The 24170-nt window shown below is 43.5% G+C and overlaps 1 protein-coding gene across 2 annotated transcripts in view; it reads right to left on the minus strand.

Annotated features, from left to right (window-relative positions):
* Positions 1 to 833: 833 nt before the first annotated feature.
* Positions 834 to 24170, minus strand: part of HNF4A (hepatocyte nuclear factor 4 alpha) — an 88237-nt gene continuing 64900 nt past the window's right edge. For both annotated transcript variants that reach the window (XM_054980840.1, XM_054980839.1), the window contains exons 4-10: positions 19507 to 19613; positions 16670 to 16825; positions 13521 to 13608; positions 11404 to 11559; positions 9949 to 10185; positions 8252 to 8377; positions 834 to 7319 (exon numbers count right to left, since the gene is read on the minus strand). In XM_054980840.1, coding sequence (XP_054836815.1) covers positions 7177 to 7319; positions 8252 to 8377; positions 9949 to 10185; positions 11404 to 11559; positions 13521 to 13608; positions 16670 to 16825; positions 19507 to 19613 — 1013 coding nt within the window. In that variant the 3' untranslated portion in view covers positions 834 to 7176. The remainder of the gene's footprint in view (positions 7320 to 8251; positions 8378 to 9948; positions 10186 to 11403; positions 11560 to 13520; positions 13609 to 16669; positions 16826 to 19506; positions 19614 to 24170) is intronic.

A 24170-nucleotide genomic window follows, 5' to 3' on the forward strand; every position in this document is an offset into this window, starting at 1 on the left:
CCTTCACCTTTCCACTCCCCCCCTAATTTATCTTCTTTCAAAGAAGAACCCAGATTTGCATTGGTCTTTAACAAAACGTACTATAAATTGATGGTAAACAATGAAATTCCTTGATTCCACCCCCATTGTAACAACAGCAAATGGAAGGTTGATACCATCTGGTGTAATATTTAGAATCCTGCACAAAAACTGGAGAGCCCTGTGTTGTTCAAATACTACACAGCCACGACTCTTACTTGGTGACCTGAGTCTAACCAACTTCACAAGGATTTTTGTGAGATTTTGCAAGTGGAGAAGAGAACCATGAAACTCATCTTGAACTTCTTGGCAAAAAGGATGAAAGAAATATGTAAAAGATATGTTGAATTTCTCCTGCCTGGGAACACCCTCCATTACATTACAGTGGGATTGATGGTCTATAAAAATGCATTCATCTAGAACTACCTCCTTCCTGCCCCAGATAGCCCAGACTAGCCCAGTCTCATAAAACCCTGGAAGGTAAGCAGTATCAGCCCTGGTTTGCTCTTGCATGGAATACAACCAAAGAAGTCTAAGGTGGTTCTGCAAAGGAAGGCAGTGGCAAACCACATCTGAATGTCTCTTACCATGACAACCCGGTTGGGTTGCCATAAGTTGGGCTTTGACTTGATGGAAGGGGAAAACGTACTTGATGGAACGTACTTGATGGAAAATGTACTTGATGGAACGTACTTGATGGAAAATGTACTTGATGGAATGTACATTCCTAATATGGCCTTAATAAGTTTGCTGTTTTTACTTTAAGGGGAAAAAAACACCCATCTGAGAAAAATTAGAAAACATTTTTGTATTTTTAAAAAATACTAATAAAGAAATACAGCTCTGTTTCCATTGGAAGGCATTAGTCAACAAAATCAATGTACCGTACTAGACTTTTTGGCATGAGGGAACTTTGCAGCCCAAACACTCAGACTATCCCTACATACAGAAAACATTTGAGGCAGCAGTTTTTGTCATTTATGTTATTTGCGTTCAATTTTGCAATTATAAATAATCAACACGATTTACAAAATAATTTATGGAAAAAGTGATTCGGTCCATCATAATAATAAATTATACAGCATAACAAGGTCCTGGTTGCCAAATATTACAATACTTTGACACCCTCTGTCTGTTGGCAAGGTATGTATTTTTGCATCTGAAGTAGAGGGAAAAGACACTCTATGCCAGTGTAAATGAGATGAGCTCCGTTAATATCAACAGGCTGGTCTTACTCCAGTTAAGAATCTGGCTTGAGTTCTTTTGGCAGTTATAACTTCAGCTGTGCTTTACATTCTAGAGATGATGCCACCGAATTTATGTTTGTGGTCATCATGAGCAAGTATTTCCCCAATGTATAATTCAAGTTCCTAAATGCAATGAGATGGCAGGAACTGAGTCTCACACTCTCTGAGGTTTTTTAACCATTTGGGTTTCTGAATGGAAAGGCCAGCAATAGCAAAAGAGGGCATGTTCAGTAGCAGGGCATGGAACTTGAGTGCGTAAAGATCCAGGTTTGGTTTCTGGGTTTAGGGCCAGAGAAAGACCTCAGACCCAGGTCTTTCCTTCTAGCAAGTACAGTATCTTCCCTGAAAGACGCTTGCCCATCAGTGTTGAACTTCTATTGCAATCCACCAGGGGTCATTTCGTAGAAAAAGAGCTGGAGGAACTCATTAGCATATCTCATTCTCATGTGCCACACCCCTTGACATAACCGGAAATGTGTCATTAGCATAACTGATTTGCATGTGCCACTCACCCCTGACATCACTTATCCTGGCTGTTTTGGACCCAGTCCTGGCCATTCAGGGCCTAAATTGGGCCCAAAATGGCAAAAAGGGGCTGAAAATAGCCAAAAAGGGGCCCGAAATGGTCAGGATCGGGTCGCTGCTGAGCAGGAGAGTGATCCATCACCCGTCAGACGCTCAATCCGGGCCATTTCGGCCCCAATACAGGACAAAATGGGCCCAAAATGGCCAAGAATCAGGTGGGTGGGGCCAGATGACATGTGACCTCTTTGGGGAACTGCCAGAACTGCGTTCCTGCACATTCCCCCTTGAAATAAGCCCTGCAATCCACATTGGCAGAGCTGTGTTGAGTGTCTCTTATGGTGCACCCCATGTGGGGTATTGGTGATACACAAGGAGGTTTGGCCAGCATTCCATGTGAATTGTAAACACCCTACAACTCTTTCCTGCCCCCAGAAATCTCTGCAATGCATCGGGGCTCTCTGGCACATGTGCAAATTCTTTGACAGATGCTGAGGAGGGAAGGGGTTCCAAAGACAGCAATCTTTCCAGGGCACAGATACAGTGTATATAACAGATGCTGCCATTGCTCTTTCCTGCTCAGAGCACTTTGAACAAAGGCTAATTTTTCATCACTTGTGGGCCCAGATAGAAAAAAAGAGAAGATCTTCAGCAGAAGGAGCGCTGCTCCTTCAAGATCCTCCTAAGCACCCTAAGACTTCTCTTAATGGAGGCCTCACTAGGCTTTCCTGAGATAGGGCAGTGCTCTGAATGGACAGTGCATCAAATTGTTCTTTTTTTCATTCCTCTCCCAGGAGGGACCAGCAGGGATAGGGCTGTGGCAGTGGCAGGACACCTACTTTGCTTGCCAAAGGCCCCAGGTTCTATTCCTGGCCTCTCCACTTAGGAAGGAGCAGATAGTAGGTGGTGTGAGATACCTCTTCCTAAGACCTGCTGCCAGTCAGAATAGATAATTCTAACATGGATAAACCCATGGCCTGGCAGTTTTCTGTGTTCAAGGTGTCAGTAAGAAAAAGCAGAAGAGATGCAGATGGAAGGATGTTAAATGTGTTGCTCTTGTTATTGTTATTTGCAGTCCACCTTTCTCGCTGAGCCTCAAGGCAGATTACACAGTAAAAATCAACATGGTCAATGGCTGGGCCATAAACAGGCAATACAATAGGGTATAGATGTGGGCTTTGGGGAACTTAAAATATCTTGGGGGAATTCAAAATGTCTGTCCCATATCCTTTATGAGTCTGTGTGAGATTCCTTACATGGGGAATAGCTGTGGCTCAGAGCCAGCTTGGTGTAGTGGTTAAGAGCGCAGGACTCTAATCTGGAGAACCGTGTTTGATTCCCCACTCCTCCACTTGTAGCCAATGGGGTGACCATGGGTCAGTCACAGCTCTCTAGAGCTCTCTCAGCCCCACCTACCTCACAGGGTGTTTTGTTGTGGGGATAATAATGACATACTTTGTAAACTGATCTGAGTGGGTGTTAAGTCATTCTGAAGGGCGGTATATGAAATCAAATATTATTATTATTGTCATTATAAATCAGGGTTTGTGTGGAGAAAGTTGCAGGTTCAGTCCCTGACATCTGAAAGAATCTCAGGAGGCAGCTAGGAAAGACCTTTCTCTGCTGAGACTCAGGAGAACTGTTGCTAGCTAGAGTAGACAGTTTGGAACCAGATGTACCTATGACAACAGGTCCCATATATGTAAATAAGGAATTTCAGAGCATTTCAGCCACACATCTTTGCTGACCATCCACAGCCCTCTTCACGCAACCTATTCACGCAACTGTTTCTCAGGAGGAAGCATCACGCCCAAGCGAGTGTGCTTTCTCCCTCAATACTTGCATCGAGTGTCAGACTAGGACCTGAGACCCAGGCTCAAGTCCCCTTGTTGGGTGACCTTGGGCCAGTCACACACTCTCGCTCTGGCCTACATCACTGGGTTGTTGTGAAGATTAATTAGAGGAGAGGAAAATAATGAAAACCGCCTTGGGTCCCCAGTGGGGAGAAAGGAGAATATAAATGAAGTAATTTTTTTTAAAAAGTTCCTGCATCCTGGCAAATGCTAGAAAATTAGCTTCTTTAAAAATGGGGTAACTTGTAGTCTCACTTCATATGACAGGTTCTCAATATAATTTTGCCACATAAATAATGAGGGCCCAGAGTCATCTTATAGTGACTTTTCATTTCCTTGTGAATTGGATTTGTACTTCTCTATGAAACTAGAAACTTCACTCATCTACTACTTTTATGTAATACCTTGGAACAAAAGAAAGGTTGCAAGGGGCTTTTGATTTTCTTTTATATTACATTTCTGATGTACACCTTTCACTATGCTAAATAAATCAGAGCTTGAAGTGAGATTGGCTTTTTAAGACAGGGTAAACATAAATATCCCCCAAGATGTGCATGTTTCATGACCAACCTGGAGAGCCAGTTTGGTGTAGTGGTTAAGAGCAGCAGGACTCTAATCTGGAGAGCCAGGTTTGATTCCCCACTCCTCTGCTTGAAGCCAGCTGGGTGACCTTGGTTCAGTCACAGCTTCTAGGAGCTCTCTCAGCCCCACCGACCTCACAGGGTAATTGTTGTAGGGATAATAATGACATACTTTGTAAACCATTCTGAGTGGGCATTAAGTTGTCCTGAAGGGCAGTATATAAATTGAATTTCATTATTATTACGGCATTCTTCAGGTCTTCTATTTTACAAACTTTGGTTTAATTCTACAATGGTAAGCTTATATCCTTGAATCACAAGCACTCCCACTTCCATACAGCCTTAGAATTTTGAGTTGCTGATTTTTTTCCAGGTTTCTATTTATCATGGTTGGGGAGGCAGATTTGAAAATATGATAGCAGCATGTGCTAAAGACCTCAAAACAGGAAGACAACAGCTCTGTTTAGAAGTTATAGTGAACATGTGTACAGTTAACGCTTCACTTTTAAAATATATTGGGTAATTTTCATGTTACACTCAATGCATGTACTGCTGAATGTGTGATACAGGCTTCCCCATTTATTCAGGTACTGGTCTCTGGTTTCAATTGCAAAGTGAGTTGGCTCTTTCTTACAAATAGATATATATACATGCAGGATGTATGCACATTCATGTGAACAGGGCAAAGCTCAACTGCAGTCCCTCAACCCTCCTTCATTACGATTTCCAAATCTCAGTTTGTAGGGACATACCATAATTCCTGCCCTAACCTGGATGACCCAGGGTAGCCCAATCTCATCAGATATCAGAAGCCAAGCAAGATTGGCCCTCGTTAGTACTTGGAGATGGGAGATCACCAAGGGTTGCTATGAAGAACCAGGCAATGGCAAACCACCTTTGAACATCTCTTGCTTTGAAAACTCCACGGGGTCATCATCATAAGTCAGCTGTGACTTGACAGCACTTTCCACCACCATAATGGCTATCTGGGTATGGGAAGCAATGCAAGGATTTGTACTAGCATCCCTAGCCTACGGCATGGCAACATGAGTTCAAAATCAGGAAGCAAACTTGGCAAGAGCAGGAGATTAGCTTGCACTACAATGCAATCAGCACAAATCCTGGCAAAAGGGTACAGTTGGTCCACCTGTAAGGCTGTCTATGGGCTTCCTTGGTCTATGAACACCTTGAGCAGTGGCGAGGCCTGAGGCAAATGCCCAGGTGGTCCGGTCAGCCTTGTCCCTGAGTCTCTCCCAGCCTCCTTAGTTTGCACTCATTTGTCCTCCACAAACCCCCAAATAGTAGCACCTGGGATAATACATAACATGTTGTTATTCTGTATTTTATTCATGCCTAGAAGTGGATGGACAGTGGAGGGCCATGGCTCAGTGGCAGAGCATCTGTTGGCATGCATGAAGTCCTAGGCTCAATCCCTGACATCTCCAGTTAAAAGGCACAGGTAAGAGGCGAGGTGAAAAACCTCTGTTTAAAACCCTGGCAAGCTGCTGCCAATCTGAGTAGACAATCCTGACCTCGATAGACCAATGATTTGATTCCGCTTAAGGAAACTACATGGAGATGGACTCGCCTCACTTGATGAGGATATCCTATTTCCATAACATTCAGTGATACAATTCTATTTTGCAGCAAGATTCACGTCAAGTACCACCTTAAAGACCAACAAGATTTTCAGGGTATTAAACTTTTGAGCATCAAAGCTCACTGAGAGTCTGATGAATGGAGCTTTGACTCTCGGAAGCTTGCATCCTGAAAATGTTGGTCTTCTGATGAAGGGTGCTTGACTCTCAAAAGCTTGTACCCTGAAAATCTTCTTGGTCTTTAAGGTGCCACTGGACTTGAATCTTGCTGCTCTACTGGAGACCAACACAGCTACCCATCTGAAACAAAAATCAATTTTGGATACAGGTGGGGAACAAGGTCACCAAAAATAACTGAACCTCAGCACAGATGAATCCCCCTCCATCCCAAAATAAATTGACCTGATCCAACAAGGCAAATGAGGATTAGACACATTCACCAGGAGAACAGGTATATCAAAGCTCATTGCTCATGTTAGCTATATGGAACCTCCATGTCCACAAGCAGTATACTTGAGAACCAAACTAAGTAAAGCAGGCCATCTCATTCACATGACAGGCCACAGTTAGAAGGAGAGAATACAGGGACAGATGACCCTTAGATTGAAACAGCAAGGCAGTTTTTTGTTCAAACAGCCTGCCGGGTTCCTCACATAAATCACCATCTACCAGCTGGACCAAGTATCACCTTGAATCTGTACTTCAGGAGAACATGCGTGTGCCACTGAATTTTGTTAGTTGTTGAAGATCACAGGAAGAGTCAAAACCGGGCGCTCGGTTCATATTAACCCGAAGCTGGCAGGGAAGCTGTGGAAGAAGCAGCATGTAGGTCAGCCGCAGCCGGTCCTAACTCTGCATCTTCCTCCTTGGGGACCACTCTCATCGGGGAATGTGTAACTCTTTGACGTCCATGGAGGAGCTTGGAGCTATTTAGAGATGCCCCAATGAAGGTTTGTCCTCCCTTCCATTCTGATGCCGGTTTTCCCCAGTCAAGCAGATTTGCAGAGGGGAAAAAACTGAGTAACTCGGTGGCAGTGAAGAGACAGGCAGGTCAGTGCAATTTTTGAAACAATCCACCACCAGCTGGTATACAGTTTGGGATCCGGGGCATCCATCAAGACCAATGCATCAGTTCTGCAATGCTGGGGTGCATGTATTCTCTGGCAGCATGCACAGGTGCATGTCTTGTACATGCAGTTGTTGCTGCCTAATAAATTGGTGCCTCCATGCTCTGGGATTTCTCAGAGAATATTCCACGTCCAGAGGGATCAGGATGAGAACAAGAGGGGCCAGGGGTGCCTCCCCCAGTCTCCTTGCATGGTCTTTTTGACACTGAGTGGATTCCTTCAGTTGGATGCTAGATGACCTCTTGCTTTGTGATGGTGGGCTGAGGGATCGAGCTGGGCTGTTTGGCCACAGCTGCAATGGCCCCAGGAAGTAGTTTGTATTGTTCGGCTCCCGAGCCAGATGGCGGGGAAGGCTGAGGAGTTTCAGGGGTGGCTGTGGGGAGAAAAACAAGGTTACAAGGTTACCTTTTGTGCAGTCAAAGCAGGCAAGTGAAGCAAAGGTATTTTGATGCACAAAGCTGAAGTCATGGACAAACCAAATGAGACGCTGCAAGACAATCTCCAGTACCTTTTCTATCATGTTTGATTGTAACCTTTTTGTGTGCCTCCTTGAGCTTTGGCTCTCTATTCTTGAGGTGATGCAAGGCAGAATTGCCAACTACCTCATGGCTGAAAATAGCTATAATTAAAAAACAATAGGTTCAGATCCACCTTGAGTCTGTGAGAAAGGTGGACCATAAATGACATAAATAAAATAAATAAAAATAAAATAAATTGGGACTACTGCATTCAGTACACATATGCATAACAACAACAACATTCGATTTATATACTGCCCTTCAGGATAATGCACACTAAGAGCAGTTTACAAAGTATGTTATTGTTATCCCCATGACAATCACCCTGTGAGGTGGGTGGGGCTGAGAGAGCTCTGGAAGAGCTGTGACTGACCCAAGGTCACCCAGCTGGCTTCAAGTGAGTGAGGAGTGAGGAATCAAACCTGGCTCTCCAGATTAGAGTCCTGCCACTCTTGACCACTACACCAAACTGCATGCATTATCCTTTCCCCCTGTGCCTGACTTTACATGGTCTCCTCAGAATTCCTATTTGCTTATCTGCTTATGATTGTATGTTTCCTCAAATGGAATCAATAGCAGCTTGGTCAGGTAAACAACATGCAAGAAAAAAGCTTCTGCCATCCGTGCACTGCAGCTAGCCAGCCTTCAGTGCAAAGCACAGTTCCTCTGTCTGTATCTTCAGCAAAAGAATATTATCCGTACATAGCCTAAATCACTCTGACTACCATGATTCGGTGCAAATATGAGCATTCCTAGAAAGATGAATCAGTAGTGCAGGGATACTCACACAACTGCCCATTGTGGATCTGAGCAGGCATTGTGTTGGCCACGATGACGTTTGTCCCTAGATTCTCCTGGATAAGGTGTGGGTGCAGAGCATGATGGTGAGCATGAGGCGCATCACTCGATGACCCTAGAATTGTTTATATTATTAAAAGGCATTGCTGGAACATTCTTTAGTGATTTGTGATTCTTATCTCACTTATCTTATTTATCAGTACAAAACACACAAACAACTTTAGAGACCCCATTCTCATTGCCTGGGTCATTCATAATTTTTCTGCATATTAATGTCGGGTGTTGGGGCACAGGAATAATCTGGTTTAATCTGGAGCAACATTTTGGGCATATCAAAATGCCTTTCAGCCATTAAAATTTGGGCACAAAATGACATGCAAGGGGAGACTGCACTAAACTGCACTGTATATGCAGATAGTATATGCCAGGGGTCATTGCATAGGAAAAGAGCTGGAGGAACTCATTAGCATAACTCATTAGCATATGCCACGCCCCTAGACATAACCGGAAATGTGTCATTAGCATAACTGATTTGCATATGCTACACCCCATGACATCACCTATCCTGGCTGTTTTGGACCCAATCCTGGCCATTCAGGGCTGAAATTGGGCCCAAAATGGCAAAAGGGCTGAAAATAGCCGAAAAGGTCAAAATGGTCAGGATCGGGTCGCAAAATGGTCAGGATCGGGTCGCTGCTGAGCGGGAGAGTGATCCGCCACCTGTCAAAGGCCCAATCCGGGCCGTTTCGGCGCCAATCCAGGCCAAAACGGGCCCAAAATGGCTGAGACTGAGAGTCAGGTGGGTGGGACCACCTGTCATGTGACCTCTTTGGGGAACTGCCGGAACTGCATTCCTGTGCGTTCCCCCTCAAAATGAGCTCTGGTATATGCATTTTTCACCTTACTGGTAACAATATTGTGTGGCAATATTAAATAAGATTAACTAGGATATTCTACTGCTAGTAGGATTTTAAGAGGAAAAAAGACATGTCACAGGTTATGTACCAACTCCCTCCATAAGTTGGTGGTGAAGAAATGTAGATAACACTCTTTCAGAGCCATATGCCAGTCACATTGAGAGGACTAGCTAAAATCTTCCTTAAGTAGGGAGTGCTGAGCAAAGACCAGACTCCAGATGTTTCCTTCTCTCATCTGAAGTGGGCCTGATGCTCCAACCAGCACCTGCTTCTTAGCCTAACATTAAAGCAGGGGTCCCCAATGTTGTGCCCATGGGCACCATTGTGCCTATCAATACCTTCCATGGCACTCACCAAACATTTTCAGAAAGTGAGTGAAGCCAAGCGGGGCTCTTGTCCAGCACAACTCCTGATAGACCATTCAAGATCTGATTGGATGTGCAGATTAAAATAATGTTTTGAGTTGATAGCAGATTCTACCAGTGTTGGATTTATTCTCTCTCTCGCTCTTTTCCCGTGTATTTGTAAAATTACCTCGTTCTCTCCTGTTCTTGGACTTCTTCTGGGTATGTATATGGCTCAACCTCCCATGGCAGCCATTTTGTGCTTGGCTCCACCTTCTGTGGCAGCCATTTTTGGTTGCATCCACCACTTTGTATCAGAATTCCAAAGGTGTTAACTGGGTCAAAAAAGTTGGGGGCTCCTGATCTAAAGCCTTGAAGGCCAAGGGCAGCGAAATTCTCTGATGAGCCCTAGCGGCCATACTTACCCCCCAGCAGCATCTCCTGCAGCAGGTTGTCGATCTTGGCCATGCCGAAAAGCTTGACAAACTGAATCTGCTCTATCATCTGCCAGGTGATGCTCTGGAGGGTTGGCAGCAGGAGAAGCAGCTCTCCAAAGCGTCCTCGGGAGTCGTACTGCCGGTCATTGATGTAGTCTTCCAGGCTGACTTGGACTTGGTACCGCATCCTTTTGATCTTGGTGGGGTCGCTGAGGCCTTTAGCATCTGGAGCAAACCACGAGATATTACAGGCATTTTGAAAGGGTTGGTCCGTCAAGTGCAGCTTATCGATTCAGATGTCTTTGTGCTGCCTTGGTCAACTGACTCCACAGTTAGGGCTGGATTTATTCTAAATTCTACTAGCGGCTTTTACTTCTGCCTACAAACAGTCTTTTTTCTTTTCACTGGAATATGTTGTTGCCACATTTCTTTGCACCCCTCAAACTGCTCAAAACTGTTACCAAGGGGAATTAAAGAACATTTATAATGTCTCTGAATGCAGGGCAGGCGGTTTGTTGCCAAATTCTGTCTGAATGTAGAAATGGTGAGTAACAAATCCCAGCACTTCTGGTGGCAGCAAATGTCTTTCTCCCTTCTCCCATTCTGGAGTTCCCCAGATCCCTTCTTTCACAGATCCACCTGGGGCCACACAGCATTGATCTACCACAGTCATCTGAGTGTGATTCATTTGGGGCTGGCACGATAGAATCAATGTCATGTAGTGGCTAAGAGAGTAATGCTAAACAGATCTTCTTGGAAGTAAGTCCCATTTTATCCGGTAGGGTTTTGTCCTGGAAAAGTATTTTTAGGACTGAGTTGTACATGAGACAGTTCTTATCCACATTTCTTCTCTACTACGTAGTCTTAGGAAGATCCTTTTCACTCAGGGCCAAGCTACAAGTGACGCCTGACACAGGTTGGACACTTGTCAGCTTCCCTCAAGTTTTGATGGGAAATGTAGGCATCCTGGTCTTGCAGCTTGGCTCTTCAACTGCTGTCCAATGGACTTTTCAACTGTCACTTGTCCAACATTCCGCCAAGCTGCCTACATTTCCCATCAAAACTTGAGGGAAGCTGACAAGTGTCCAACCAGTATCATTCGTCACTTGTAGTTTGGCCCTCAGTCTCAGGATTTAATGTTCAATATGATAATACTAACCGAAATTACAGGTAGTTTCATGCAGGTAGCTGTGTAGGTCTTCCCTAAAAATTGGAACACGTGGAAGTGGCCGTAGTGTATTTAAGAGTTTAAACAAAGAGCTACATACATTAGTTGTTAGATATAATGACAAGTATCTCATGTAACTGCGGGTCTTTTGAGAATCTTTTGTCAATGCCCACTCTTAGTATAACCAACTAACCACCAAGAAATTGCATTAGTGATGAAACCTGTTTTTAGTAGTTAGATTTTTTTTCCGGTTAGTGAAAAAAAATTCATTCTACCTGGATCAAAGAAGATGATGGCTTTCAAACACGCATATTCGTTATCATCAATCTGCAGCTCCTGGAAAGGCAACACAAGTTCATCCAGGATCCGCACAGCCACGCGGCTGACCTCCATCAGTTCCGGACAATTTCTAGGGATTATGTGATCATTTCCTGCAGAAAAAGGTGGTATTCTTTAAAGCCCAAATGCGATGCCTTCCCTTGTGCTAATATTTGACCCCTCTTCCCATACATACATTGGAGATGAGAAAATTGATTGATGAATCTTTCAGGCAGTCTCTTTTTCTTATTGCACAGCTTTTTAATTTTAGAAGACAAGTTGAAATAGCATTAGGTGATTCCACCCATACCGCAGTCAATTGATGGTGTTATCTTTCATTGTTGTAGATTTTCCGGGCTGTATGGCACAATGCCAAGACCACAGCCATACAGCCCGGAAAATCTACAACAACTAATGTTGTCTGGGCGTGAAAGCCTTCGATACTATATCAATCATGTTATCGTTTATACCAAGTCAGATTATTGGTCCATATAGCTCAGGATTGTCATATCTGATGGCAGCAGCTCTTTAGGTTCCCATGCAGAGAAATGTCTTTCCTAGGACCTCCTACCTGAGGGCCTACTAGTCCTGGCCTATCACTCAGGTGTGCGCTTTCCAGGTACACAGTCCCTGATTTGGATCAAGAGTAGAGCACATGGGAAGGGGGTGCAAATCCTTTCCCCTCTCATGTTGTTTTCCCAACCAGAAATGGCCCTAGGGAAGTCCTTTATGCCGCACTGGGAAAGCTTTGTGTGTGGGAGGGACTCAGTGATAGCTTTGTGTGTGGCTCAGAGATAGAGCATCTACTTGGCATGCAGAAGGTCCCAAGTTCGCTCCCTGGCATCTCCAATTGAAAGATCCTGGAAAGGCAACACAAGTTCATTCATGGAAAACAACACTAGTTCATCCAGGATCCGCACAGCCACATGGCTGATCAGGTAGTAGGCAACGTGGAAGACCTTTCCCTGAGCCCCTGGAGAGCTGCTGCCAGTCAACAATTAGTAATACAAAAACCAACCATGGATGCAAGTATATTCGTTCTTAAAGTGCACCGTGCATTAGATATATTCAATATATTCAAACATTTAATATCTCTAATAAACTGCAATACAGTAATAATACTGTATTACACAGAAGTAATTGTCATTCAGAAATAAGAATGTCAATCATAACATGTTCACATCCAAAGATTCCAATAACCATAACAATAAATTCCACAGGAATGTTTCTTCTTTATAACAACAGCTGAGACTTGGAGTCAAGGTGAGTATTCCCATTGTAATGTTGTCTTGCTTATTCTTTTATAGGCATAACTTCAGCTATCGGAAGTGGCCGGCACCAATGCCATCTCCCTGGTGGGAGAATCCACTAGAACCCACAAGTCTCAGTAAGGGGGAGCGTTCACAGCCGCTTAGAACCACTCAATTGTTATACAAAAAGGATTTTTATTGTATCATTGTATTATTGCTTGTCATAGGGAGATAACCGCTTGTAGAACACTCTTGAAAAAGCTGGTTTAAAACAGGAGAATTGCTAGCTTCCTGTTGAGCGGTTCTAAGCAGCTGTGAACGCTCCCCCTTATACTTGTGGGTTCTAGTGGATTCTCTCTCTGGAGAGGGCAGGGTTCGGGGAGGGGAGGGAACTCAGCTGGGTATAATGCCACAGAGTCCACCTTCCAAGCAGCCATTTTCTCCAGAGGAACTGATCCCTGTTCCCTGGAGATCAGTTGTAATTCTGGAAGATCCCCAACCACTACCCAGAGGTGGGCAACCTTATCAGGTTCGTATGTCATTGTTTGTCGATCTTTGCAGATTTATGTATTGTTTCAAAAATTCTCAACATCTTTAAAGAAAAAATGAAGCGTGGTCCTCTCTAAACCAGAACTGAACTCTTGTAAAAACTACATTGTCTCTGGCCTCATTGTTCAATTGCTTTCTAATCCAGCATTTGAATGAGCAACAAGATGCCAGTGCTTCTTCCCCCCCTAATCCTTGCGTAGAAAAACAATCTCAGACGGGGGCATTAGTGAAAGGAAGCAGAAACCTCCTGAGATTTTGGCAAAGATGTGCTTTACCTAGTAGTAAGATGTCTTTGAATATCATCGACCGCTTGGCCGCCCCCAGTAAGAGGTGTTCTCCTGCGTGTGCCCGTAGCAAAGCCACCTGAATGAAACAAAGGTATATTATTATCCAGATGACATGGGAAGAGCAGAGCAAAGGGCTGTGATGAACCCACAGAAAAGAGTGTAAACAAAGCACCTCTTCCTCTTCCTTCCTGGGAAGACCAGATCATTGGAGGTAATGAGATCATGCTAGAAACTGAGCAACTGGCATGCTGACCCTCAAGGCAATCCCATTTTTATGGAAATGCTTTAAGGAGGAACACCTCATCCCACCTAATTTTACTTATTAGGTGCAAAATCTGTTTTTGAAGCGTGTACAGCTTTGCTCAGAGGAAGGGATCTTATGGAATCCTCTCTTTGGAGCTCTCTTCCCCTCTCCAGCTGGCTGCTCCAAGTAAGAGGTGCAGTTGAGGGGGGAAAGAGATATTCCCAATACTGCTTTCCTCCCATGGGTGCAGCCACCACCGGCGCCAGGGTTTCTGGCGCCCGCAGCTACCCCCACGTGCGCGCGCACACAGTGCGTGCACCTGCCCCTGGACTGCGTGATGACATTGCCATGTGATGACATCATCACGCAGCAAAGCCAGCCCCATTGGCCGGCAGGTGGCTGGGACGGCGTGCAGAGACTGCCCGCGCTCCGCACGCCACCCCAAACGCCTACTGTGCCTGGCCCGTGGCTGCTGCGCCCGGCCGGGGGCATGTGGCGGCAGTGGCGGTGGCGTGGGGCTGGCTGGCTGCAGCAGCTGCGGGCCAGGCACACCAGCTCTGTGGCAAGTGCATCCGCCCCCGGCACCCCCTCCGGCGCCCCCAGCACCCGCCTCACTGCCTCAATGGTGACGCCGGCCCTGGGTGCAGCTGCCTATGTGTGGGGCAGGACTGTAGCCAAAAAAGCAACAAAAATGACAACTGGCCTTTGTATTCGGCTAGTGTTGGCCAGAAACATTAGGCCTCTGTGAGGGAATCTAGGTAACACGAATGGTCAAATGGTGGGCCACTTTCACCAAGATTAGCATCCCTGCCCTAACACCATCGATTTCTCTAGTAGGCATCTTTGTTGAGATAAAAAACTGAAGGATTTAAAAAAAAAAATCTCTGCTTGCCTTGTGTTAATGATTGCATTGTGTCACTTTATACCCTTCAACGATTCTCAAGAATGTTCTGAATCTCCTGTCCTACTTCTCTTAAAAAGCTCTGTAGAAACAAAGGTTAACATAAAGATTCAGCGTGACATGGATGCTTCTTAATGTCCGACTGGGACTGAGCTATGTGGCAAACAACCACTAAACATTAACTGAAGGATTTGGGGAAAGGATTTTTTTATGGGGATGGGCCAATTTGTACACGCTGAACAAACAGAGTAGGAGAAATATCTTGCAAAGAAATAGCTGAAGAGACAGAAGGGTTTCTCAGAGGTTTAGTTTTCTGGATCAAGACAAAGAAGAGGAGATGAATTTGACAGAACAAAGCTCTGATGCTGAGGCTAAAGGGACAGATTCTTTAAAAGAGCACGCTCGTAAAGGAACTCTGCAAATAAACTGGAGCACGCAACAGGAAATGCAGGCACTCCCAGTAGTGGGGAAACTATCGTGGGGAAAAGAGCCCATGGCATATGCATCAGAACTTGTTGTCACCAGCCATATTCATGGTCTGGATAGGCATAATATTGGCTCTCATGCACAAAAGCCATCCCCCAGGAGCAATGGAACAATGTAAGACCCTTGCTATGTTGGGCCAGAAGTCCACCAAGTACAGCATCCGGCTCCTCACAATGGCCTGCCAGGTGCCTTCCGGAAGTCCGCAAGCAGGGTACCAAGGCAACAGCTTTCACTCACTGTTTCCTCCTTCAAGAGTTGCCTGCTCCTCTTGTTGGCTCTAAAAATAACTCCACTAAGGGTCAAAGCAGATAAGATGCCAGAAGATCCATGGAAGATCTTCCCACCATCTTTGTAAGGGCCAAACTAGACGGGCAGGTGTCCGAGTGGCTGCCGCTCTTGTCCCCCCTCCCTGCCCCCTTTCAAGTGCTGAAATAGCTTCAGGAGAGGGCAGTCATGGCTGTTTTAGCACTTGATAATGTACAGGGAGAGGAGCAAGAAGGACTTAGCCCACCGTGCTGCAGATCGGAATTGGGCCCTCATGGCATTTTAAAATGATGGTGGCCATGAAGATGCCATCAGGTCTAGTTTAGTCCTAAGATCAATTATAGCTATGTGGACTCTGATTTGGATTAGACCTGCACAAGTGGTGGTGGGGATGAGTTTAAACTTTTCACCCCTTCGTGTGGTTTCATGTCCACAAACTTTGAAGAAAAACAGACAGGCAAAATACAAGCATCTGGATTTATTTCCTGGCAGCGCTAATAATGTTATACGATATGAGTCAAGTTTTGGTTTGAATAGCCATGCGAAGGTGGAAGGGTTAAATGCCGTCCATGGCCCTGATGCAAACCAGAGCTGCAATTATTCTTCCAAACACTAACCAAGATCTGTGCTATCTGGCACATCCAGTTTGACCTTTCAGCACAATCATTAATCCCCACATCTAACAGCCAAAGGATGCCCACTGTGGGGACGGGACGATCCTCCCTTGTAAGTTTCAGGTGGCTGGCCATATTGGTCTGCAGTAGAAGAGCAAGATGCAAGTCCAGTAGCACCTTAAAGACCAACAAGATTTCCAGGGGATAAGCTTTCGCGAGTCAAAGCTCCATTATACTCAGAAAATCTTTTTGGTCTTTACGATGCTACTGGACTTAAATGCTGCTGTCCTGAAGTGTGCACGAGATTGTCATCTTCAGCATTAATGTGCATCTGACAGTCCAACCCCCTGCACAGTTACTTCAGTCTAAGCCCATGTGCTGTAAGTTCCATTCCCTTCCAGACTACCTAAGTTTCTCAAGAGCACGCCTTTGTCATTATGGTTTTGCCAAAGAATTGTGTGAGTGGAAATGAGCAGCAATGAGATAACCATGCGCAGTTGGGGTTATCACAAGATGCTCAATAAATGCTTACAACTGGAATGAGGAATGTACATTTCCTCTGAAAAAATTAATAGGATACTTTTAGATAAAACAAAAGAGAGAACCAAAGAACTGGAAAGAAGCTCACTTGATCATCCAGGGGAAGCTCACAGAAGGCTGGGATGTACTTGGCCCACTCCACCAGCACCAACAACTGCTGCTTCATGGACTCACATACGTCTGCGATATTTGCAATCTTTTTCCCTCTGACATCTCCACTAATCATGGAAATCGGCGATGACATCTGCAAGTGTGAGAGAGGCACTTCATATGTCATTGCTTAGTGCGGTAAGGAAAGTAAACACACCTAGAGGTGCCAAAAAATCTGACATGTGTGTGGTCCTGAACCCCTGTTTGGTTTTGCTCTCTGAAGCCCCCCCTGGTGGGCATTAATCCTGGGTAAAGGTGATGCAAGGAATGTCTGGCTTGCCGAGGACAAAGACAGGGATCAGAGGAAAGACAAGGGCCACACCTAATTATATCACTTTGCTGGAAGAGGCTACAGGCAACCTCTGGAAAGGGCCATAGGGGAAAAGCCACACCAGAAATCAGCATCCAGAAAAAACAAGAGCATAATCAAGGACCCCTAGTTTTTACATAATTGTGCCTTTTGCCATCAAACATTTTCCCCTGTCACTATTAGAATGTTTTTGGGTTTTCTTTTGCAAGAGATGTGTGGACACGTATGTACGCCTTGCAATTACTATCCGGAGGAGTTAGCCGTGTTAGTCTGTAGTAGCAAAATCGAAATCTGATTAAGAGAACTGTGATTCTCGAAAGCTTATGATACAGTAAAGTTGGTTAGTCTTAAAGGTGCTACTGGACTCTTTTCGATTTTGCAATTGCTATGACACACTGAACTTGTTGGAAACCCAAGCCTTCCCCAGAAGTCAGTTTTCATCCCTATGTGATCTAATAGCCAGTTCATTGTTCCTCCTTTCTGTCTCCTCCTTCTGTTGTAACATTCTTGCCCTGTTCCTCCCAGCAGTTTATCCCTAGATCCCAATTCATTCATTCGCTAAGCAAGGACATGTGGCTACCTGCAAAGGATCTGCTCCCCAACCCCCAACTAAACCAACAAGTTTTATTTGCTGGAATGTTGCCAAATCTAAAAATGTTACTGAATAAATAACATTGTAAAAAAATACACACCTTGCCGTGTTGCACCTTAATGGAGGAACACAGAAGGGTTAGCACATAAATACTGATCTCTGGGTGAGTGTCCCTGGAGCGGAGCGAAACTTCTCAGCCGCATCTGCCTGAATTAGGTCGTATAGAAGAGCCTTTCCTACCAATCTGGAGTTGTTTTGGCACTAGCTCTCTTCTCCGAAGTGGGCATGATTAATTGGCTCAGTCATTACAGACAAATTAAAACAGGGAAGATGATTCAATCATAGAATCATAGGGCTGAAAAGGATCTCCAGGGTCATCTAGTCCAACCCCCACAATCCTTATTGCTATCACACAAAGTGACATTCACGTGTGCCGAGCAAGAACAGCCTGCACGTGAACTGAGGACTACACATACAGTCCTGCACTTGAGCGTCCCTAGGTACTTAGTAACGCGCAAGGCTTCTTTTCTGGGAAAAGAGGAGGTGGAACTCTCAAGATGGAAATGAGGGAGAAACACACAGAAGAAAAGCGTTACTGCTTTCAAATGCCCACTGCTTTTTTTCAGCTAAGGGGGTCCCTCCTCCCCTTCCTGCAACTGAAAAAAGCAAGTGGGTGTTTGAAAGCACTGTTGCTGCATTCAAAGCCCGCAGTTTTTTTCAGCTGATGGGGGATCCCTCTCCCATCAGCTGAAAAGCAGCTGGCTTTGAAACTGAAACTTTTCTTGCCACTCTTTGCCTGTGGACGCCTTGGGCTGCGCATGGGAGGAAACAGGATCAGGGGGTGGGGCCACTGGACATGTGATTACTTTCAAGAGGTGCTGGAACTCCGTCCCACTGCGTTCCTGCTGAAAAAAGCCCTGGTAATGTGTATTTCTACTCATGGAAGAAGCCATTTTCTCCAGGGGGGACTGATTTCTGTAGTCTGGAGATCACTTGTAAGATCTCTGGGTCCCACTTAGTTGGCAACCTTAGGACCACCTTTTCCACTATGAGACTGGAAGGGCATGCCACTCCTTACAGTAGAATTACTGCCTATTCCATTGATAAGAGAAGTCGAAAACATCATCCTGTACAAGGGCTTTTTCTGTGCCAACTCCAGTCCTGTGGAATAGGCTGCGGGCCTTGAATGCAGCAACAGTGCTTTCAAACACCCACTTGCTTTTTTCAGTTGCAGGATTCATTTGATTCATATTTTTTCAGTTGCAGAATTCAGTTGATTCATATATATATATATATATATATATATATATATATATATATATATATATATATATATATATATATATATATATATATATATATATATATATATATATATATATATATATATATATATATATATATATATATATATGATGCATACAATAAACATCACAATAGACTACAATCTTTTTTTCTTATAGAAGTGCACTATTTTATAAAATGCTGCATGGAATCACAGTTATAATTCTGCTTCCTCCTGAGTAGTAATGGCTAGTCAGCAGCACTCCTGGATCCTAGTATGGAGAAGACCACACAGGCATCTTTTCTTGAATTCTGAGTACTGTATTTTATGCCTGGAGAAATGCTGACAGCACATCCATTGTTATTACAACTGGGATATAGAATATGATTGGATACTCCCTGTGATGTCATCAGTGACAAAAAATGCATGCAGTCAAAATGAAAGCTGCTCTTTGAGACACTAAGAAGTAGACAGATAAGTACTTGCAAAAATAGCTTTCAATTACACCTATCTACTGAAAGAGGGTAAGACAGAAAGAAAAGGTTAAAATGCAGAGATGTTGATTTTTTCATAATTGGGGGGAAGTACCTGTTGTGAAAGTACTTCTGCTTGCAGCAAAACGTTAATGGAAGGCGAGCTGCTGTCTTCATAGCTGGATCTACGGGTACTGATTCGATCGCGTTCATTCTGTACAGCTACAAGAAACAAAAACAAAATGAAAATAGAAAATCCATTTAGATTACTCTCAAAAAAGCTCAGCAAAACAAAAAAAACCCCTTCAGAGGTTCAAATGCTTTTTTCCTTTGGAAGAAATGCTGTTTTAAAATGTATATAACTTTTTAAATTGATTGATAGCTATGCATGAAGCATGGATCTAAAATTACGTTTCATCTTCTCTGAATTTTATGTTACCTGTAAACGTGTTCCATCTGAAGCACATTTTTAATCTTCCACTCGCCATTTTTTAAACATTTTAACCTCTTTACAGAAAAGTGGGAAGAAAACTTTGTTTTAACAATGCATCTCTGAAGGAAGGCATTGTCTTCCTCCTCTGCTTTCAAGGAAGAAGCCATATCTGATTCATAAATGTCAAGTTCCTTTCTCCCTTGTTTGGAGAAAGTCCTGAAAGTTTCAAAGTTTCTGGGAGGGAAATTTTACTCATTCATGCCCTTTCCCTGCTTTTATTGCTGCTGCTTCTCCAAAGAGAGAGAGGTGAAATGTGGGCATGTGTGGCTTTCTACAGAAAGGCATATAAGTGCCCTGCCCCTACATACAGCAATAAGAAATCAGTGAAACTGACAAAGTTTTACCCAGTGCTAGTCCATTTCACTGGAGAACAGAGAATGAGGTGGAAAGTAGGACTGGGTTATAGTACCTGTGGAATTGCACCAGTGTAGGAAGCAAGAAGTAAGGCCAGCCAGAATAAGCAAGCGATGGAGTATCTTCTCCTGCACTAAGTTGTGACATTTAAAGCAGAAAAGGCACAACCCTGAATGATGGTAATATATATTCACTCATTTGGCAAAAGAATCCTGAATGATAATCAAGGCATGTTAAAATACATGTGAGACTGCAAGCCAGGAAGCTTTGTTAGAGCTTCACCTCTGACAAACTTCTAGCAGCCAAAACGCAACAATGATTATGAGAGCAATACTAAACAGGTCTGCTCAGAATCCTTCTTCAGTCAATTCGATGGGGGCTTACTCCCAGGAAAGTGTTCTTAGGACTGTGTGACACATTAGTCAGGATTTTAAAAAATCTATCAGATGTCTAATTTCAACCAGACCTCATGCAAATTAGGAGAATTAAGCAACTTTGTATGCATTTATTTGCTTAATTTATTCTAAGTTTAAGATCATAGAATCTGAGTGTGGTAGTCAGCAGGGACTGGGCTGGGATTTAAAAATTAGGGAGGGAATGGCAACAAAATAACCAAAAAAGGTTCACTTAACAAACAAAATTATTAAGTTAACAATGCAAGAATCATAACCATTGCTGGCAAGACAAAATACAAATATAATCAATCATAAGATAAGACACAGAAACACACACAAATGCCTTGCAATGTACATGTAAATTAATGATAAGTAAGTGCACAATGGAAAGTCAGTAACAATGTGAAATAGTGGCCACATTGTATAAAGAAACTGCTTCCCAATAATCCCGCTCCAGTGTTTTTCTTTAGATAATAATTATTTCTTGCTCAGTGAAGCTTTTGATTACCTGTGAATAGAAAACCACAGCCATGGAAAATGTATTAGCAGCTTTAGTTCTGTTTTCTATCTGAATATTTCACACAACTTTCTGTATAGAAATGACTCAGAAGTGTTCATGCTGTTCTTCAGAGTCACGAAGACTAGACTTCTGACCTTTTGAAAGCAAATATTTTCCGAATATCACATTCCCATGTCTGCACAGAATGCAGAGGATTCAATTAATATGAGCTCGTCTTCAGTTGGCTAATCTAGAGTTTTGTAATGAAGAATGTGTAGGGACTTGATGGGCAGGACGGACTGTGAAGGGATATGATGGGATAGGAGGATTATGATATCAGAAACAGAGAAGAACTGAGGATCGTGAGATGGCAGTGTTTTGGAATTATGTTAGTAGCTGAGATTTTTTCTTTATCCCTGTGAAGAGGTTGTTATAAGCAGTGACACTGGCTGAGATTGGAAAGTTTAGGAGTTCCATTCCGATGTCTCCCGATACGTGATCGGTTTGTGACCACCACTAACGTCCTGAAGAGGCACACCAGGTTGCCAAGTCACGCATTCAGCTATCACTTGAGGCCTACCAATCCTCTTAATGGCTAATCACAAGAATATCTGTGTGAAACAATATCTGATCGTTGTTATTATACCTGTAGCTCTCCAGATTTATTTTCCAGTCGTATCATTCAGCTTGATAAAAGGGTTATAATGAGGTTGTACAGAAATTAAAACCATGAAGTCAGCAGCTGTTAATAGGAGTGCTCAAGGTTACACAATTTGTTATCAGGATCCCACCCCCTTCGCTCAGTCACGGCATGATGTTTTCTAAATGTTTACTCAGTATTAAGCCGGTCATGGACCTAATGTAACTTCTATTGAATATTAACAGACAAATGTAAAATGGGCTTGGGAAGAAGAGAGGATTCCTGTATCCTTAAGGCAAACCGAAGACAAGTCTTTAGAAATACCTGAGCTCATGGGAACAACAATGACCAGTCTTTTAGATGGGACAGACCAGGGCTTTTTTTCTGGTGGTACACACTGGTACCAGCACTTCTTTTTGTAGTACCGGCACCTCTTTAAGCTGGCAGGTTTGGGTTCCTAAAGGCAGTGAACATCATGAGTACCAGCACTTTTCTAAAAAAAGAACAAAATGTTCTGGGACAGACCGATGGTCTATGGAAGTTATTCCCCACATGGATTCCCCATAAGTGCCATGGTGCCCACCACTGTGCTTTCTGGTGTCCAATTCTTTCTTTCCCAAAGCAACGATCCAATCCTGAACTTCCTCCACCTCATTGGAGTAGGAGGTCCTTCAGAAGAGCCAAGGAGACATAATCTTTGTGTCAACAGGAAGCAACCATTTGGAAACACCTGCCTTGGTCATAATAACATACTTTGCTTAGAGCCAAGCAATACTTGGTGATTGGCCCCAGCCCCCATGGCAGCCATTTTGTGGTGGGGTCAAATTAGGATTGCCAAACAGTCCGGAGAAAAATATCCACTCCTTTTAATTGGGCTTCATGAGATGTTATTTCTCAGGCAATGTCATTTACCTCAATGTTATAACAAAGATTCAGCTGTCCATTTCCACACATTATGCCTCTGTTAAAGGGACAGGACATTTTTCTCCAGGCCAATTGGTAATCCTACCCTTTCTTAAATTTCAAATATGCTCAACAAACTCAACAAAGTTGGTGACACTGGTTTATGAAGTCCAATATCCTGGCTCCCACAGTGGCCAATCACATCTCCCCCAAAACCCCACAAGCAGTACCTCTCAATAAGACAGTACCCTTTAGCTGTCATGCCTAGCCACTGATAGATCTATCCACACGAATATGGGCTTTTCCACAAGGGTTTTTTAAATTGGTTCTGGCCCCATACAGCTTCAATTTATGTCATGATTTCCACACACATTTTTGTTGCCTTTAGTTTTCATCAGGATTTTTTTTTGTGTATGTGTTCCCCATTCCCCACCCCAATTCTTTTGAGACCACTTTAGCCCTGAGCTATTTTTGGAAGCCAATTCTGAGTTGATTTTGTTCTTTGTGTAGAATTTTATTTATTTATTTCATTTATATTTCGCCTTTCTCACTGAAACTCAAGGTGGATTACATACTGAGAGGTTAGTACAATCAGTGGCAAGGACAAGGACAGGCATTTCCACACAGTGAGTGATTCTGCACACATTGGATAATGCACTTCCAATCCTCTTTATAGATCATTTGGAACGGATTTTTTTGAGTGCGGAACAAAAAATCCACCTCAAACGATTGATAAAGTGCATTGAAAGTGCATTATCCAACGTGTGCGGAATCAGCCGTTGTCAGGAACATTTCCATAAACAATGTTATAGGGTAAATAAAAACAATGTCAAGAACATTACCATAAACAATGTCATAGGGTAAATGAATACAAGTTTACAAAGACATAGTATTAGCAAGGATCCAAAATGGGGTTGAAGAATTGCTGAAACAGAACATAATCAATTCTAGGACTTAAATTAAGCAACATGAAGCACAGGTAGTATATAGGAGTACATATTTAAAGCAACTGATAGTATGTAAGGCAACATAATGGTGAAATCTATAGTTCATAACTCATTAGCTATATATCTGTGGGACCCGTTTCCTACAATACTGCCCTTTTAGCTGAGAAAATACCTTTTTGAATAATTCAGTTTTGATCGTTGTTGTGGATTTTCCGGGCTGTATAGCCGTGGTCTTGGCATTGTAGTTCCTGACATTTTGCCAGCAGCTGTGACTGGCATCTTCAGAAGTGTAGCAACAAAAGACAGAGATCTCTCAGTGTCACAGTGTCTTTTGGTGCTACACCTCTGAAGATGCCAGTCACAGCTGCTGGTGAAACGTCAGGAACTACAATGCCAAGACCACGGCTATACAGCCCAGAAAATCCACAACAACCATCATTCTCTGGCCGTGAAAGCCTTCGACAATAATTCAGTTTTGCATTGTCTGTGGAAAGCCCGGAATGTTTCTTTTGGTTTTGTTTGTCCCGTCCACCTCCAACCCACTTTTT

Source organism: Eublepharis macularius, chromosome 5, assembly GCF_028583425.1.
Source record: "Eublepharis macularius isolate TG4126 chromosome 5, MPM_Emac_v1.0, whole genome shotgun sequence".
Classification (NCBI taxonomy): Eukaryota; Metazoa; Chordata; class Lepidosauria; order Squamata; family Eublepharidae; genus Eublepharis; species Eublepharis macularius.